We start from the raw sequence: 17505 nt of genomic DNA on the forward strand, positions 1-17505 counted from the left end.
CACACATGATTTTTGTAACCAAACAAGAGAGATGTATCCGTTCTAGGAGGTTCCAGAGTTGGTATGTATTGTACTGATCTCTGCGTAACTCATTTTTTTAGAAAACAATCCTGGAGATTATGAGAGCAAATACTTAATAATGGTAACAATTTACCAAGATTTTTGCTTCCAGTTTTAATTTAAGCACAATGTTTCCAGCTGCATTAAAATAGATTTGCTTACATACAAACTATACAATTAGGAAATCCTTAGTTAGTTTGTCCTTGGTGGAGAAGTAACCAAGATTTCCTTGAGGCTGAGCTGGCTCCAAGGTAATGTTGAGTCAACCCTCTGTAACAGTTTTGGTAGTCTGGCCACTGAGCTAAGTGGGTCAGCAGTACTCCAAGGCTCTTAAGCATGGTGATAGTTTTCTACATTGATCAGTTATGCAACTTTAGCTGGTTAAGATCCAACAGACTCTCATCACACTTTTTGGGATCCCAACCCTTGGGTCTTACGAACCTACTCTCTAGAATTAGTCCGGTCACTGGTGGCAAGGATTCTTCCCATTCAGTCAAACCCTTTATAGGTTTGAATCCACAACCTTTTGACCTAGAAGATTAAAGTGCTAACACTTGAGACAAACTGACACTGATCAAACTCCTAGCAACTTCAGGTAGTACAACAAAAAACAAATTGCATTTATATAGTGCCTTTCACGTCAGGTGGATGTCCTGTCCTTACCTTACCCGTGCAACGTCCCATAAAATTCCTTTGATTCATCCATCTCAAATTCTGAATCATTTCAGTTGTCAGGGCTGATTTCTTGTTCAACCACCAATCCTAGTGCAGTACAAAAATAAACTCTGCTGCATTTTGCGCCCTGTCACATGAGAGACACTGGAGAGCTCGGTCCAGTGGAACCAAACACGAGAGCAACTGTTGTGCTTCTAGAGAGGAAACTGGTTTGGGAAAAATCCCCATTGGAAGCTGTGCAGGGCTCAGGTCAGACTGCACCTTCTGGGCATTGTGACCTCAGGTGACCTGCACATGCCTTACTAAGCCACGCAGTGAAAAGCAACCAATGCTGAACAGTGTAGCTGATTGTATAAATCTTTGGCTTGTGGCTGGAAAAATCTAGACATTCCTGGCAGCGGTGTGGTATTATATCCAGTCCTGCTGCTGCTTGGCAAGTCAATTTTGGAGCCTGCCAAACAGGTTAAAGCTACTGCAAAGCTATTGCAACTTGTGAAAATGTGTGCTTTTAAGGTCGCAATAAATGTATAAATACTACACAAGTGAAGCATGTTAAAACACCATATCCAAAGATGTTTACACGTCACCAGACGTAAATACAAATAAGTTGTCGGTATGTAGTAAAAAGGAAGAAAATTTGCTTTTGAACCCTATTCAAGCACAAATGTAACTCCCCTGATGCTGATTGACTTGACTGATTTTACTTGAGGTGAATTGAAAAATAATTGGCTGTTATTTTAGTCTCCTCAACATTATTGCCAGGGAAATGTACCATGGGACTTTCTGTAGCACACAGTTGAAACGAAAATAACTATTGTAGTTTGAAGTTCAGTATAGTTTGCTACACCTACACAAGTCATCGAAATAGTCATGTGAAAATGAGCTGAATGCTATAACTATTTTTCTCAATTAGCTTGTGGCTGGAAAAATCCACAAATTCTTGGCAGCAGCTTAGCCATGGAGATAAGTAGGATGTTGTCTACCCAATTGCTCAAAAGAGATGTTTGTTTCACTTGAATTTCATTTATACTCATGAAGAATGAATGAAGAATGAAGTCTTTAACTAAGAGTATTCCTCTAAATAAATAATATAAGCAGAACCAGGGGAAGGGAAAGCCAAGAGTAAGGTTACCAGATACTCATCAAGTTTCCATGCACGTGTGTGAGCTGTGCCAATGATAGCTATGAGAGTTGTAATCATTGATGTAAAGTGAACACTCATATAACTTAATTACAATGTTACTATGCATCGCAGCCACCAGTGCTAGTGTCAGAACAGGAGACACAGGTGACAGAACACGTTTATCTGCTTGGCCTCCATCGAGGCTAGTTAGGTTCTTTTGCAGTTTATCGGTGATTTTTCAACAACAACTTGCATTTATATAGCATTTTCACCTGTGCTAGCGTCCCGGAGTGCTTTTACACCTCACAGAGAAGCTTCTTAACTGATTCACTGACCAATGTGTTTATATTAGTCTGAGTCACATGCTCCATATTTAGCAATCCCAATCAAGTGCCTTCTATTGCTGTCAGGATTTTATAGTTCAGATGGCCCGCTGCCTGCCAGTTGAAGACTAGGACTTAATTTGTTGTTTGTCACATCATGCAAAGATTTTCTGATATGTGTGGTTCAGTATATGGCATTGATCATGTTGGCAATGTGCTCTTTTGTGGAGTGTTAGACACTGTGAGACACCTGAATGTTTGATGTGCACATCTGCATTGGCAAATAGCTCTGTTCCTAAAGGGACCAAGAGAGTGATTAACAGCCTGTTTAGGTGTTAAACTATCCTAATTGCGGATCCACAGTTTTTGGTTCGCTGAATTTCACAAACAGCAAGTACCTTAGGGATGCCCATAGGACACTGCAGTGTTCTGCCATGTTCACACATTGTTCACCTGGTAAGAATGAGTTTTCCATCGAAAGCTCAAATTAATTATTAGAAAATTGGTGACCAGAAAGTGGAAGCTCAGACTCCAGCCCTGATCGAAGTACGATCTGAGAGGCTATGTTGGGTGAACTTGCTGATTTGTACCATTCATGAACAAGGAGTCCCATAGCATTGCGATTAGCATGCTCTCTTCGTAAGCAAGAGGACCTAGGTTCAATTTCCAGGCGGGTCAAAACCTTAGGCAAATTTCCTTACTCTAGATGCCTCTGTTTACCTGTCAGTAAGTAGGAACCTGATTGTCAGTCAATTGGGGGATCGCTTTCCTCCAAAGAAATAAATAATTTGGTCACTCAATCGACAACTATTTGAGGGACCCTGCAATGCACAATTGGCTGCTGCATTTCACCCACAAAATACAGTCAATCTACTTTATAATATATTCTGTGAAATGCATTGAGATGTCTCAACGAAGCGATAAGGTGCTATATCAAAGGCAGGGATTATTATTATTTAAATAAACGTGATTGAAGGGAACTGTGTTGGTGCACGGCCTTTGTCACTATTTATTCTACTCTGGAACTAGGGGCTTGAAATATCATTGCACATTAAATGTATGTGTTAGATGGATTTAAGGTATAAGTTCACCTGTCTTTAATGCTGGTATTCCACTTTTGCTTCACAAATGTCCTCTTGAATTTCTTCTGTTGTCTTGAATTGCCCTGTAACATTACTAATGAGCATCAACTGCATGCAGGCATCATATAAGTGGACACAACATCACATTATGCTTTGCAAACAGCTATTACAGTATTTGCCTGTAGTTGTACCCTAATGTATAGCTCAATTAGTCATGGAATTCTCCACTCTGTTCAATAATTCATTTCACATTACAGTATACAGTGGCTGATGGATTTCTAGCCTAACAGAAAACAGTGTAAAATGTCTACATTCATTAGTAATTATTTATGCATTTGTTTAATTATATTCTGTCTTAAATCCAGGTTTCCTTCTGATCGCCTCATGATTGCCTGTCTCTCTGTTGCTGTTTGCTTCTTACAACACCTATATGGATATTCAGGCCTCTTTGTTTGGCGTGGCAATCTACTTCAACAGACAGGCTCCATACTCCATATACGCATACTCCATCCTTCCTGATCCCAATCCACAGCTTGGGTGCAAAACCCTCATGGTCCAGTGCCTTGGGACATCCTCCTGACATGAAAGGCACTATACAAATGTAATTTGTTGTTGTTGTTCAGTCCACGGACTGTTTGTGGGACACTGCTGTGCGCAATTGACTACCGCGTTTCGTCCACAAAATATACAGTCAATTCACTTTACAGTATATCCTGTGAAGTGCTTTGAGACGTCTCAAATATGTGATCAAGCGCTATATCAAATGCAAGGAATATTATTATTATTATTTGAAGGGTAATTGAATGTTGAGAGATCCAGATGGATTGTAGAGCCAATAGGTTCTGTCTGGTCCTTCGGATGCGACGTTAAACCAAAGTCCTGGCTTCCTGTTCAAGGTGGACGTTAAAGATCCCATGGCATTATTCAGCTGGTGTTATTGAGCCAAGCTGATGTTAGTCTTTGTTTAATGATTTCTCTCATCAATGTCCTAAAAATAGATGTAAATTTGGAATAGGCAAAATAATATCCAGGAATTGAGCAGCTCAGTACTTTCCCTGCATGTAGCAGGGTAACATGAACTCTTGGGCTTGTGAACTGTATATTTTATCATATTAATAAGATTAGAGGCTTTGGCAGATTGAGGATTTACTGCAGCCCACAGAGTAACAGCATGCAGTCAGAGGGCTAAAATAATTAATATGACACAACACCATAAACCATCAACACATCCACCAAGGTCAACAATTAATAGGTTCCATGAAAAACAGTACAGCCAGATTGAGGTGTGGCAGCAGTACATTGATGATTTAATTACAGGCTGTTCAGTTTATTTTAGTCTCCTTTGGGTACTTGCTAATTCCCCAAAATAAAACATAGTCCAAATATCGGTACTTTGATTTTAATGCTTTAATACAGATTTACAACATGGGTTTTAGGTTCATGTCATCCTGCGATTATTGTTAATTAACACATAAATTAAACATAAACTTGCATTTATATAGCGTCTTTAATGTAGGACAACATCTCAGAGCACTTTGCAAGGATGGGGTCAGATGCTGAGCAAAGGAGAGGGAGTATAGGGGAGCTGGCCATACGCCAGTTGGAAGAGGTAGGTTTCGAGGCAGACAGAGAGGGGGTGAGATGGAATGGTAGAGGGAGGAAGTTCCTGAGATTAGGAGCTTAGAAACTGAAGACTTGGCCACTGATTGTGATGTGGAGAGGGCAAGGACACTCAGCCAGTTAGCTGAGCGAGTGAAGGAGTAGGATAAAAGCTTGGAGAGAGTAGGAGGCGCAAAGGTATGGACAGATATGTAGGTGAAGCTGATCTTGAAATAGATCAGCCAGAAGACAGGGAGCCAGTGGAGCCTAATGAGCACTGGGGTGATGGGTGTGCAGAGTTTGGTGTGGATTATGAATGTGTAATGAGCAGTAGATCATTGAAAAAATTAACCACTTTAGTGTCTGTATTTTAAACAATTTATTTCATTTTTGAGATTTATAAGTCAGTAATAAATGCCATTAACATACACAGATTCACATTTCCTACAAAGCAGCAGTAACAAACTGCATAAGATACTCTTAAAATCCCCTGCTTCATTTAGATAGCAGTTGCTGATTGACACTTTATACTTATTCCCTGAAACCTATTCATTAAATTGTTCATCAATAAGTACTTTTTCATCAGTGTGTTATTTTTAAACATAAAATGTTTACCAGTTCACTTTACTTGTGTAACAGTATAGATGCATCTCTGACTGTTCATCAACAGCTTGAAAAACAATCAACATGTTTTAGATTAAAATATTTTATTACTATTATATCAGTTTAGGAGATTTTGAATAGAAATAGAACGGGAATTGCCAGAAAAATGTTTCAAGAAATGTGCTGGGATTTGTTAATTTATCATCAATAGGGATCATTGAAAGGGAAGTACGGGTGACTTGCATCTCTCCACACTTTTATCCCATCTTTCTGCAAAAGTGAGGAAAGATCAAACAGGTTACATAATGTTTCTAGTGTATCACTTTTATTTACTGATTCTATTTACAAGAGATATTCCAACTTTTTTTTCTAAAACTTACTTCGACTGTTGGGACAATCAATCTTCCATTGCAGTCAAATGACTCGATTTGTTTCATATCCTCCTGAGACAACGTGAAATCAAATACCTGTTTATTTGACAAAGAGAAAGAGAGATTTCCATGTGTTTTAGTCACATAAATCATTTGAGCTGAATGGTAATTATTTTCATGCTGACATCTTTAAATGGAAAGAGTTTCATTATCAAAGTGAATAGACATAACAAGACATGCAGTTAGTTTACTAATATCAATTAGGGCAGTAGTTGCAGAATTATAACTGAACTGAGAAAACCTGGGTAAAAGAGGGTGAGGAAAAACCCAACAGACAAGGGCTTTTGTCCTGATCTCTGTCCAGCCGTACTGAAATTTATAAGCCTGTGATTATCTGGTCTATATGGGATAGTTGTGCATTGGGTAGGGCCTTTATCAAAGGCCATTAGCAGAGCACCAATACATTCTTAAGATTAGCAATGCATAGTTCTATTTCAGTCTGGAGCATTTTTTCGTTTTAATGTTGCTGTTATAAGAACAACTTGCATTTATATAGTGCCTTCACGCAGGGTAGCGTCCCGGAGCGCTTAACTAAATAGCACATGTAGCTGAGGGAATGCAGAGTCCACTTACCACTGCATTGGCTAAGATTAGCTGACGTCAGTTAGATTAGTTAACAGTGCAACCCAGGAATTATTCTCAACTCAATCCAGAAGCCAAACTTTGCCATATTTTTTACCCTTAAGACCACTGTCTTAAAATTTAAGATTGTGTGGAAGTTCAGAAAATTCTTAAATGTGGAAGCGTTTTCTGCAATTCTTAAATATCCGGTATTATTGATTGCTGACGTGTTTAAAAAGACCTGAAAAGAAATTATACCTTTGTAAGATGTTAATACATCACTGAAAAGCTAAAAGTGTTACCTTAATATTTTCATATATCCTGGAGGCATTAGTGCTCTTTGGTATGCATGCTACTCCTCTCTGCACCTGCCATCTGGGGCAGAACAAGTTGAAAGTTTTCAATATGAGTGTTTTTGGTGGAAATGCTAAATTATTAATATGTGTATCTAACTCATTTTCTCAGTCTCCATGGTCTAGAGATTGTTTGGTTCAGCGAGTGATAGGATATTCCTGTAACTACGATAGAGAGGAATGAGATGAGAAAGACCTGCTCTATATATCAAATGTATATTTTCAGTTTGTAAAGCATAATTAAAATTAAATCTTAGGCACATAATAAAAAATGTAGACTAGAACTTGGCTTCTAATTGTCATGTGAACAATTCCAATTATATGTTTTTTTTTACCCTTATTAACTTGTTTGGTAGATTATTCCAAACAATTAACATTCCTTGAGTAAACACATTTTTTTCAGATGTATGTTCCAAACTTTGGATTTATTTTCATTATCACTACAGTCATAGTTTCTACGTTCTGATTTCTAGAAAATTCTAGATTAATCTTATCTGCCATCTTTACAATTTTACATACTTTGATGAGATCTTTCAGGCTAGTTCAATCTTTTTTCATAGTTCATCCCTTTTCAGCCTAAGATCTTTGCTATGCCCCTATTACTAATAATAATAATCCTTGAATTTGATATAGTGCTTTTCATGTCTTCTAGACGTCTCAAAGCGCTTCACAGAATATACCGTAATGTGAATTGACTGTATATTTTGTGGGTGAAACGCAGCAGCCAATTGCGCACAGCAGCGTCCCACAAACAGTTGTGGATTGAAGTGGCCAAATTATTATTGTTTTTTTTCTTGAGGGATTATTATCAGGTGTGTGGAGTAAGGAAACTTGCCCAACGTTTCGTCCTGCCGGGAATCCAACCCGGGTCTCTTGCTTGTGAGGCAAGTGCTTTAACCACTGAGCTACAGGACTCCATATAAATTCATATAAATTCATATAATTAATTTATATTCTTCAATGCATCTTTCATGTACTACATTGAAACAATAGAAACTTGCATTTATATAGCGCCCTTCACTCAGAGTAGTGTCTTAACCATATTGTAATACTTAACCGTATAATGATTTGAGCTGGAGATTTTCCATATTTCTTCGCAATCATCAGAATTCTTGGGTCTTCCAGTAGCTTTGGTTCGTCTGGCGTGACCCAGGGACGATCAGGAGATCCAAGAGGACTGTAGGCAATAACAGCTAGCCCTCGCTTAGTGCAGTGCTCCACAAGCTGCTTTTGGATTAGGTATGGATGACATTCAACCTGCAGCACAAAGCAATAAACTGTTTATAATCCTTGCATTTGATACCGTGCATTATCATGTCATCGAGACATATCAAAGTGCTTCACAGGATTCTACTGTGAATTGAACTGACTGTATATTTATAGGCAAATGTGCTGGCCTCTTTTCACACAGCAGATTTCCCATAAACAGCCATGAAGTGAATGATCAATATTATCTGGAGGATAATCTCCCTTTTTTTTCAGGTGCAGATGTGGTAATAATCCTTGCATTTGATATAGCGCCTTATCATGTCTTTGAGACACCTCAAAGTGCTTCACAAAATATACTGTAAAGTGAAATTACTGTACATTTTGTGGGCGAAACGGAGCAGCCAATTGCACACAGCAGTGTTCCACACAGTCGTGGATTGAAACACCATATTATTATTATTTTTTTTGAAGGAATTATTACTCCCGGAAAAGCGATCCGCCAATCAACTAACAACCGGGTTCCTACTTACTGCTAAGTAAGTAGAGGCGTGTGGAGTAAGGAAACTTGCCTAACATTTCGCCCTGCTGGGACACTGATTTATATAAACAAACTAGATAGTTGTCTCTGTGGATTACAGGGTGGTGTAGGATAGTGGAGGTCCAACATACTAGTTGTATGCAGTGGAATTGAAGGATAATGGAGTCCTGTAGCTCAGTAGTTGGAGCACTTGCCTCACAAGCGAGAGACCTGGGTTCGATTCCCGGCAGGGTGAAACCTTGGGCAAGCTTCCTTACTCCACACGCCTGATAATAATCCCTCAAGAAAAAAAAAATTATAATTCGATCACTCAATCCACAACTGATTGTGGGACACTACTGTGTGCAATTGGTTGCTGTGATTCGCCCACAAAAATACAGTCAATTCACTTTACAGTATATTCTGTGAAGCACTTTGAGTCATTCAGAAGTCGTGAAAAGTGCTATATCAAATTCAAGGATTATTATTATTATTATATGACTCTCCAATCACAAGGCAGAGTTCCAATTTTATCAAGCCACAATGGAGGAGGGGTTAAAATACTTTTTAAAAGCAATAAGATGCTAACCATCAGTACTCACAAAACCTAGTATAGACCGGAATACTTTTAGAGATACTTTTACTTTTACTTGTCCCAGAGAGGATCGACTTCAATATCCTCACCCTTGTCTTCAAATTCCTCCACTCCTCTGAACCACCCTACCTCTCTGACCTCCTCTCTCCTCAAAACAGCGCCCGTTGTCTTCGTTCCTCCGGGTCTGGCCTCCTCCTCTTTTCCTATTTTCAGGTCTCTGCTGAAGACCTTTCTTTATGACCGTGCCTTTGGTCACCTTCCTCCCCCTCCTCCTGGCTCGGCCCCGGGATCCTTTATTGTGAAGCGCTCTGAGACGCCATCCGGCGTGGAAGGCGCTACATAAATCCAAGTTGTTGTTGTTATTACAGCCATTTTACAGATATTGCTGATACGAACCTGATTAACAACTGGTTTGTATGTTGCAATAGAAAGCAGATCATCTATTTGGTTTGCATTGAAGTTGGATAGACCGATTGCTTTGGTCAAACCCTTTTCCACTAGTTTTTCCATGGCTTTCCAAGTGTCCTTGTAATCAGTATCAGAGTAACGCATTGTTCCATCTTCATTCTTTGGAACTAGATTATCACCCCGTCTAAAAGGACAGAAACAGTTAAATGGATGGGTAGGAGGCTGTTTGCTCTCTTGTTGGCATTTGATTTGCCTGGTGATAACAACAGCTTATAGCACGCCCTTCACGCATGGTACCGTCCTAGAGCAACTGTTGAGGATGATTTGTCCACTATTAGCAAACTGAATAGGGCTTGCATGCAGCAGCACTGTTTTTAAATGAGTAACATACAGATCCTGTAGATATAGTTAGAGGGTATGGGAGAGGGGATTAGAAGGGATGAGGCTCATTTGGAGTAAAAGCAGCAGCTTAGAAGAGTTGGGCTGAATAGCCTGTTACTGTGCTATACAATATATGTGATTCTGTGCAATCCTTGGTGTCAGATTGACAACAACAACTTGCACTTATATAGTGCCCTCCATGCAGGGTAGTGGCTCAGAGTGTCACAAAGATACAATAGGGAACCCTGGCTGTCCAAACAAATAAGGTCAAGACTGCAACTCTTCACTCCATCCCATTATGTGGAGTCCTGTAGCTCAGTGGTTAGAGCACTCAATTTGCAAGTGAGAGACCTGAGTTCAATTCCAGGCAGAGGGCGAAACCTTGGGCAAGTTTCCTTACTCCACACAGAGCCTAATAATAATCCCTCCAAAACCAAAAACAATAATAAATTGGTCATTTTCAATCTACGACTGTTTGTGGGACATTGCTGTGCGCAATTGGCTACCGCGTTCGCCCACAAATATACAGTCAATTCACTTTACAGTGTGTTCTGTGAAGCGCTTTGGGACGTCCTCCCGACGTGAAAAGCGCTATATCAAATGCAAGGATTATTATTATTATTATTAAGATTTGGGAGGTTTATAATGGTAATAATGGTTGTCTCAAAACTCAAAACACTGTTCTGAAGGCTAATTTGTTGTATTTCTAAATTTCTTATATCCATGGAACTCGGTGTCAGAAATAGGTTGTATTAGAATTGATTTCCCGTGGGTTGGTGTGACATATTTCTGGTTACTAGAAGGAGTTTCCCATTTACGCAACATAAATTTTTTATCGAGGAATCTCGTTAAGAACCACCACAAATTATACGCCATATTCTACCTTTCTGTACCATGATGGACACATCCAACTCTTTGCTATCTCATTGGTTGTTTCACAGAGAATCAGTTGAAGATCTAAGTGTATATAGTTCGCCCTTTAGTACATGACGCGTAACACTGGAGAAAAGACACTGAGGCTAGAGTCAGGAAGATAAGAAGATAAGAATTTGCTAGACAAAAGCCAAAGTTCCATCCAATTCGCCTTCCATCATCCTAGCAGTCGCTTGCATATGTCAAACTGTATCCCACAATATTTTATTTCCCAAAAGGAATCTATTGAATTTGCTTTTGAAAGTAAGTTAGATAAATTAGATAGGAAAGCAGGTACACGAGGAGGCCAGTTTATTAGATCTTGGCAGATCTTTTCATCCCAAAGCGACACTCTATTGCCATAACCCTTAATACCTCTACTATCCATCTGTCTATCTCTCTTATTCCACCCTTTCTGGATCAGGGCATTCCACATCATTGCAAATCTCTGCGTGAAGAAGAACGCCTCCTAACCTCAATTCTAACTTTCTAGTTCTGATATTCCATACTCTGTAAATACATTTATTAACTCAGTCTGTGATCGACCTAAATGTGGGATTACAACAACAACAATAACAAGATTACATTTGTATAGTGCCTTTCAATTACAGTTTGCATTGTTGAGCAAGCCTGGGAAAAGTTACACCACATAGGAAAATCCATTGTGGTTGGAATTATCCTTGCTAATGTAGTGCATTGTAAATTGAAGCAGGGCATTGGTACCTACTCAAACGCCATAGGCCAATGAATCAAATACAGATCCAGGTATTCCAGCTGTAGATCTTGCAGTGTTTTACGGCACGCTGGCTCCACGTCCTCTGGGTGATGTTTGGTGTTCCACAATTTGGATGTTACAAAAATGTCCTCACGCTTGATGGACTAAAGAGAGAACAAGGCAAATACAATACAACAATTACATTTGTCTAGCGCCTTTCACGTCAGGAGGACGTCCCAAGGCGCTGGACAGTCTAGGATTTGTACCCGAGTGGGGGGAGACGGGGATTGGGGTAAGGGAGGATGGAAGGCCAGTGGGTGGCTGAAGAGGAGGGTGTTGAGACGTGCCTTGAAGGAAGCAAGGTGGGGAGGAGGGTGAAGGGAATGTGGGATGTAGTTCAAAAGGATGGGGGCAGAGAGACTGAAGGTCCGATTGATGATGGTGGGGCGTGCCGGGTGGGGGACATGGAGCAGGCTGGAGCCTGCTGAGTGGAGAGAGCAGACAGGTTGATAAGGGTTTAGCAGGTCACTGAGGTAGGAAGGGGCAAGGCCGTGGAGGGCCTTGAAGGCAAGGACGAGGATTTTGAAATCTATCCTCTGAAGGATGGGGAGCCAGTGGAGCCGGGCGAGGGAGAGATGATGGGGTCACGGAGCCTGGTGCGGGAGAGGACTCGAGTTGGGAAGACCGACAAGGAGTGTGTTTTTTTGCTACAATTAATTTTTATTTTCTGTTGCAGATGGGTTGAGTGTAACATGAGTATTCCCAGGTTATAAAGTGACCACTTTTTTAACATGGGCAACATCTTTTTCCGGAGTCAGTTAGCTCTTCAATACTGCCAGTGACCTGGTCAATGTATCCAGAAGCTGGAGATGCCAGGTGAATGAAACCCATGGCATTCAACAGATCTCTGACTACTTTTCATGGCATAAAATACACTTTATTTTTATTGGTGAAAAGGCCCATGTGATATAGCAACACCTCATCAATGGGAGTTGAGTTCCTTTGGTATCTTTACCTTATCAGCTCCCACTTTTTCATGGAAAGCTTCTCCAACTTCATGCTCATTGCTGTAAGCATAAGCACAGTCTAAATGCTGGTAGCCAGCTTCAAGGGCACACCAGACTGCTGATTTCAGCTGAATGAAGGCAAATAAGAAATATTTCTATGTTTGGGTAATCTAATATTTTGATTAAAAGATGATAATAATGGAATTGAAAAGGTACTTCTCAGTAATGGCCAATACATATAATAAACATTTACATTTGCATACAACAACAACAAAATTACATTTGTATAGCGCCTTTCACGTTGGATGTCCCAAGGTGCTGGACAGACAGAGTTACTGACCCAAGCTGGGGGTCGGGGTGGGGGAGGGTGGAGGCCGGCGGGGGGTAAGCAGGGAGGTCGAAAGCATAGTTGAAGAGGGTCTTGAGGTGGGTCTTGAAGGTGGCGAGGGAGGCGGTGGGACGGAGTGACTGTGGGATGGAGTTCCAGAGGGTGGGTGCAGAGTGGCGGAAGGCCCGCCCGCCAATAGTGGGGTGAGCAAGACGGGTGCCGTGAAGCAGGCCAGAGCCCGCTGAGTGGAAGGAGCGAACAGGATGGTAGGGGGTTAGGAGGTCGGAGAGGTAGGGGAGAGCAAGACCGTGGAGGGCTTTGAAGGTAATGACCAGGATCTTGAAGGTAATGACTAGGATGTATCCTCTGTGTGATGGGAAGTTAGTGGAGTCAGGCGAGGATGGGGGTGATAGGGTGGCGGAGCCTGGTGCAGGAGAGGACACGGGCTGCAGAGTTCTGGATGATCTGCAGCCTGTGAAGGGAGGAGTTGGGGGGGGCCCGACAAAAAGTGAGTTTGCATAGTCGAGCCTCGATGTAATGTAATGAACATAATGCATAATTGGAAAGATGTCCCAAAGCGCTTAACGTTGTTGGCTGGGAACCCAAGCTGGGGGTGGGGAGGGGAAAGATGAGAACTGTAAGTGTGGTTAAAGAGGTAGGTCTTGAGAGCGCCCTTGAACAAAGTGAGGGAATGGAGAAAGGGCCTTGCAATGTAAACTGTGTTTGTGTAGGAATTTCTACATGTTACGTCAACTCCTGAAGCCTAGACTCCCACCCAGGAGCTCCACAGAGAAAACATCTTTTTCTGGTGATAAGGTGATAAGGGCCTAGTGATGCTACTGTTTTTCTCAGGAACCCATCTTAAACTCCATTGTCTCTTCACCTCGGGAATTCTCAGGTTGAAATTAAGCCCGGACTGATGGAATTCAATCTGGTCTCACATGGTAACTGGATGGGTTAGAAATGATGGGAGTTTGAGAAATGTGAACCCATTTCCCAGTGGTCGTGGATCAATAGAACAAATCCACTCATACACAACAACAAAGTGCGTTTATATAGCACCGTGCCTGCAGGATAGCATCTCAGAATGCTGTACAGTGGCAAGGTTCAATGTTGAATAAGGGAGAAGGAGAGAGGGAGATGACAAAAGGTGAGGTCAAAGAGGTAGATCTTAAACACACATTGACTATCTCACTTAAAAAGGCCATATGAAATTAAAGAATTTACACTGATGTAGGGTTTTTCTGAGGTTGAGGGTTGGCAATATTGAGGAGAAATTTCACCTGGGTCTAGATTACAAATTATTGCACTGAACCTTAACTTTGAAGCAAGGTTTCTGTAGTTCTTAAAAGAATTTACAAAAAAGCTTTCAAAATGAAGACAGTATTTACTAATTTGACAGATTATGAATGTTCTGAAAAGCCAAGAATAAAGAATTAATCCAGACCAACGTGAAATTTCCGCAAGTCAGTGTACTTCAATGCAACCAGTAAGTGCAATATTGGTGTTATGAGTTAGGAGATGATTTGCACAGGATTTAGGATTATTTGGGACCATGAAATTGTTATGAATTAACCGTTTATCTGACTTATAAAATATGACTACTGCAAAGAAATCTAAGCGTTTTTTGGTAGAGAACTGAATGGGACTCAGGTCATGTACAATTTAGGTGATTATATACGATTTATAAGGAAGCGACTTGTGCAAGTTTTACTGTAGGTATATCGATTGACTAACATACAAATACCAGAGTTTTTAGCGTAGTACCTGGCCAGGCGAACTCTTCCATGTTCCTAGACCAACCAATGGCATTTTCTGCCCTGTTCCCAGTGTGACATAGACACAACTCATTTTCAATACCTGCTTAGAATTGTGCGTAATTTTGTCAATACAACATTGAGAATATACAAGTCTGTAAAAACACAAAATACAGTGCAACCCTGTTGCACTAAAACCCCCGATTAAGACACACATGTCTGTCATTCATGGTTGCTTGGACATAGTTTAAGCTCCCAATATTGAAATGCAGTGTCCCAGTGCAGATGGCATGGTTTCCATGGTGATTTGCAGGGATTAGCTCAAACTGTACTTTGGAACGGATATGTGATACATGGAGAACAATCTATTTCTTAAAGAATTCCTGACCACTGAATGGTTACAGATCTTCATTCGCAGTAATTTGTATTTATATTCAAAGTAAATGAACTAAAAAAAGTTACGTGTTATTTGCTAGTTTTTCCATAAATATTTAAAAATCCTGTGTTTGACAAGGATTAGTTCACAATGAATAGATAACAGTCAATCTGACAGGCCTTTCAGCTGTTGTTTTCCATGTCCGAGTTTCAAAATGTCTGCTGAGTCAGCCAGTCCACAACCTCGCAAAATGGCTGCTGATTATTCATCAATAATCGGTGAATATTGGGATTCGGTTTGTTCCCAGTTTGTCTGACTTGTGTAAATTGTCATGTTCAGTCCTGATTTCTACTGAATGTGCAGAAGGTTTGGGGGGGGAGGGTGGTAAGAGAGGAGGTTTTTAACAAAGGAAACTACACCAGTTTACTTTTAACATACAATATGTTTTGGGTTCCTTGCTGACTTTGTTGTTTCACTTGCTTTTCCATTGCATTTCCTCTATTTGTGCAGATTTTGAATCTAAGTGCAGTTTCCATGTTTTCCAATTGTTTCCATGCTAAAAATATTGGGAAGATATATTCTGGTGCTCCCAGGAAGAAATTATACCACTTTGCAATTCTCGTACAAACATGGAGCTTACCCAAATACTGTACCATATCCCTTCCCATTCAAATCCCATTATATAGAATTCATGATCCAGTAAATTGGTAAATGTACAATGGTTTCTTTTAATGTTTTTTTAAAAAACATGTTTTAACAGTTGTGACGGTCTCAAAACTGCTTATTGCAATCTCACGAAGAAAATACTTTTTCTCACAAACTGGCCGAGAGAATGTTGAGAGCAATGTCCCCAGATAACCTGGAGCAAGGAAAACAGCGGCTGACACAGTGACATTGGCCAAGGTTAGGGAGCAAATTGCAAGATACCTTCTGTAGATCTTTAGATCTTGAGAAACATTGAGTGTTTCTCAAACAATATAGCTGTACTTGTAAATGTTATTTTTATTGTTCTTATATCACTGTAAATAATTTTAGAGCTCTTGCCCCATATCAGTTAAAGAAAGAATGCTCTGGGTTAAAAAAAAACATAGAAAAGTTTTGATAACTAAGATAAGCGAGAAATACTTACTATTTTATGGCAGAGAGTAAAGCAGGAGACTGGTAAGCAGGTTGTCTGAGGTACAAAGACTGACAAATTTCTCTGCTCGTGCTTTTTTACCTGCTTCTGCTCAAAAAGTTTAGTTTTGTAAATAATTGATGAAAACCAGTAAAATCTGTTAGTTGCCAAAAATCTAACAGGATTAGTTAAAGGATCACAGTTTAAACTAGAGAGTCAAATAATCTGCAGCAGTTTGTTCCCAACGGATCCTTTGTCAACCATACCCCCGCAGGAGAAATTAATTCACGCAAATTCACCTGTGGAACAGAATGGGAGGACGGTATTTTAGAAGGTTGTGATGAAATGGGCCTTCTTCATATGAACCTCTCGTTGTGTGTTGCAGCCTCAAATGCACAGTGCTGTAGGGTAGCAATTATACCACTGATAATCCCTGCATGTTGATTTAAACTGTCCTTCAGTAGGGAGGTGCAGAGTAGAGGTAAAGCCCTTCCTCACAAGCAAGGGAAAATGAAAAGTAATCCCAGGTCACTGTTGTTCAGAGCAGAATAGTTCAAAGTAGAGCAAATCTGACGTAGTAATAATCTTTGCATTCGATATCATGTTGAAACATCTTACCACACTTCAGTGAGAACAGAATAGTCAATCCACTTTACAGTATATCCCGTGACGTCCTTTGAGATGTATTGAAGATGTGATAAAACATTACATCAAACAAAAGGATTGTTATCATGTTGCAACCAAACATGGCAGCCAATTTTCACATAGGAATGTTCCGCTAAGTCAACAGGTCAGAGATGTAAGCTAAAGACCCTCCTTTTTGACTGCACCTTCAACCGCCTTCTTAGCCCTCTGCCCTCCCTCAGCCCAACCCTGGCCCCTCACGCTCGCGTCCTGATCCCTGACTGTTCACCACCTTGAGACGTCCTCCCGATGTGAAAGGCACTTTACAAGTGTAATTTTTGTTATTTTGTTGTGAGGTGAAAGATCAATTTACCTGGAGAATTATTGCCCCCTCCTACATCTCTGACCTGCTGACCCCCTATCAACTTGTCTGCTCCCTCTACTCGCAGGCTCTGGCCTGCTCCAGGTCTCCCGCCTGACCCGCCCCACAATCGGCGACCGGGCTTTCAGCCTCTCTGCCCCCATTCTTTGGAACCCCATCCCACAATCCTTTCACCTTGCACCCTCTTACCTCCCTTCAAGGCACGACTCAAGACCCTCCTTTTTGACAGCGCCTTCAGCCGCCTTCTTTCCCTTTCTGCCCTCCACGCTCGGGTCCTGACCCTTGACTGTTCAAACCCTTGGGATGTCCTCCCGATGTGGAAGGCGCGTTACAAATGTCATTTTTGTTATTGTTGTTGCATTGGCTA

General features: G+C 40.7%; 1 protein-coding gene across 2 annotated transcripts; it reads right to left on the minus strand.

The window, feature by feature from the left end:
• Positions 1-5226: 5226 nt before the first annotated feature.
• Positions 5227-16218, minus strand: akr1a1a (aldo-keto reductase family 1, member A1a (aldehyde reductase)). 2 transcript variants are annotated; one of them, XM_007890704.2, is made up of 9 exons: positions 16145-16218; positions 14650-14742; positions 12563-12682; positions 11560-11711; positions 9528-9723; positions 7868-8067; positions 6760-6832; positions 5846-5932; positions 5227-5735 (listed from the first exon to the last, which is right to left on the minus strand). In XM_007890704.2, the coding sequence occupies exons 2-9, from the start codon at positions 14731-14733 to the stop codon at positions 5670-5672; spliced, it is 978 nt and encodes a 325-aa protein (XP_007888895.1). In that variant the 5' UTR covers positions 14734-14742; positions 16145-16218; the 3' UTR covers positions 5227-5669. The 2 variants fall into 2 exon arrangements, with proteins under 2 accessions (XP_007888895.1, XP_007888897.1); XM_007890706.2 differs by having other exon boundaries at positions 14650-14745; positions 16145-16215.
• Positions 16219-17505: the final 1287 nt, after the last annotated feature.

Source organism: Callorhinchus milii, unplaced genomic scaffold (genome assembly GCF_018977255.1).
Source record: "Callorhinchus milii isolate IMCB2004 unplaced genomic scaffold, IMCB_Cmil_1.0 Scaffold1, whole genome shotgun sequence".
Classification (NCBI taxonomy): domain Eukaryota; kingdom Metazoa; phylum Chordata; class Chondrichthyes; order Chimaeriformes; family Callorhinchidae; genus Callorhinchus; species Callorhinchus milii.

Excerpts from the sequence above, each read along its gene's own strand:
- akr1a1a (XM_007890704.2), bottom strand. The coding sequence starts at position 14,733 with ATGAGTTGTGTCTATGTCACACTGGGAACAGGGCAGAAAATGCCATTG. Across the intron at positions 11,712-12,562 it reads AAAAAGTGGGAGCTGATAAG|TCCATCAAGCGTGAGGACAT; the intron begins GTAAAGATACCA and ends TTCTCTCTTTAG. Across the intron at positions 9,724-11,559 it reads CATTGGCCTATGGCGTTTGA|ACGGGGTGATAATCTAGTTC; the intron begins GTAGGTACCAAT and ends CTGTCCTTTTAG.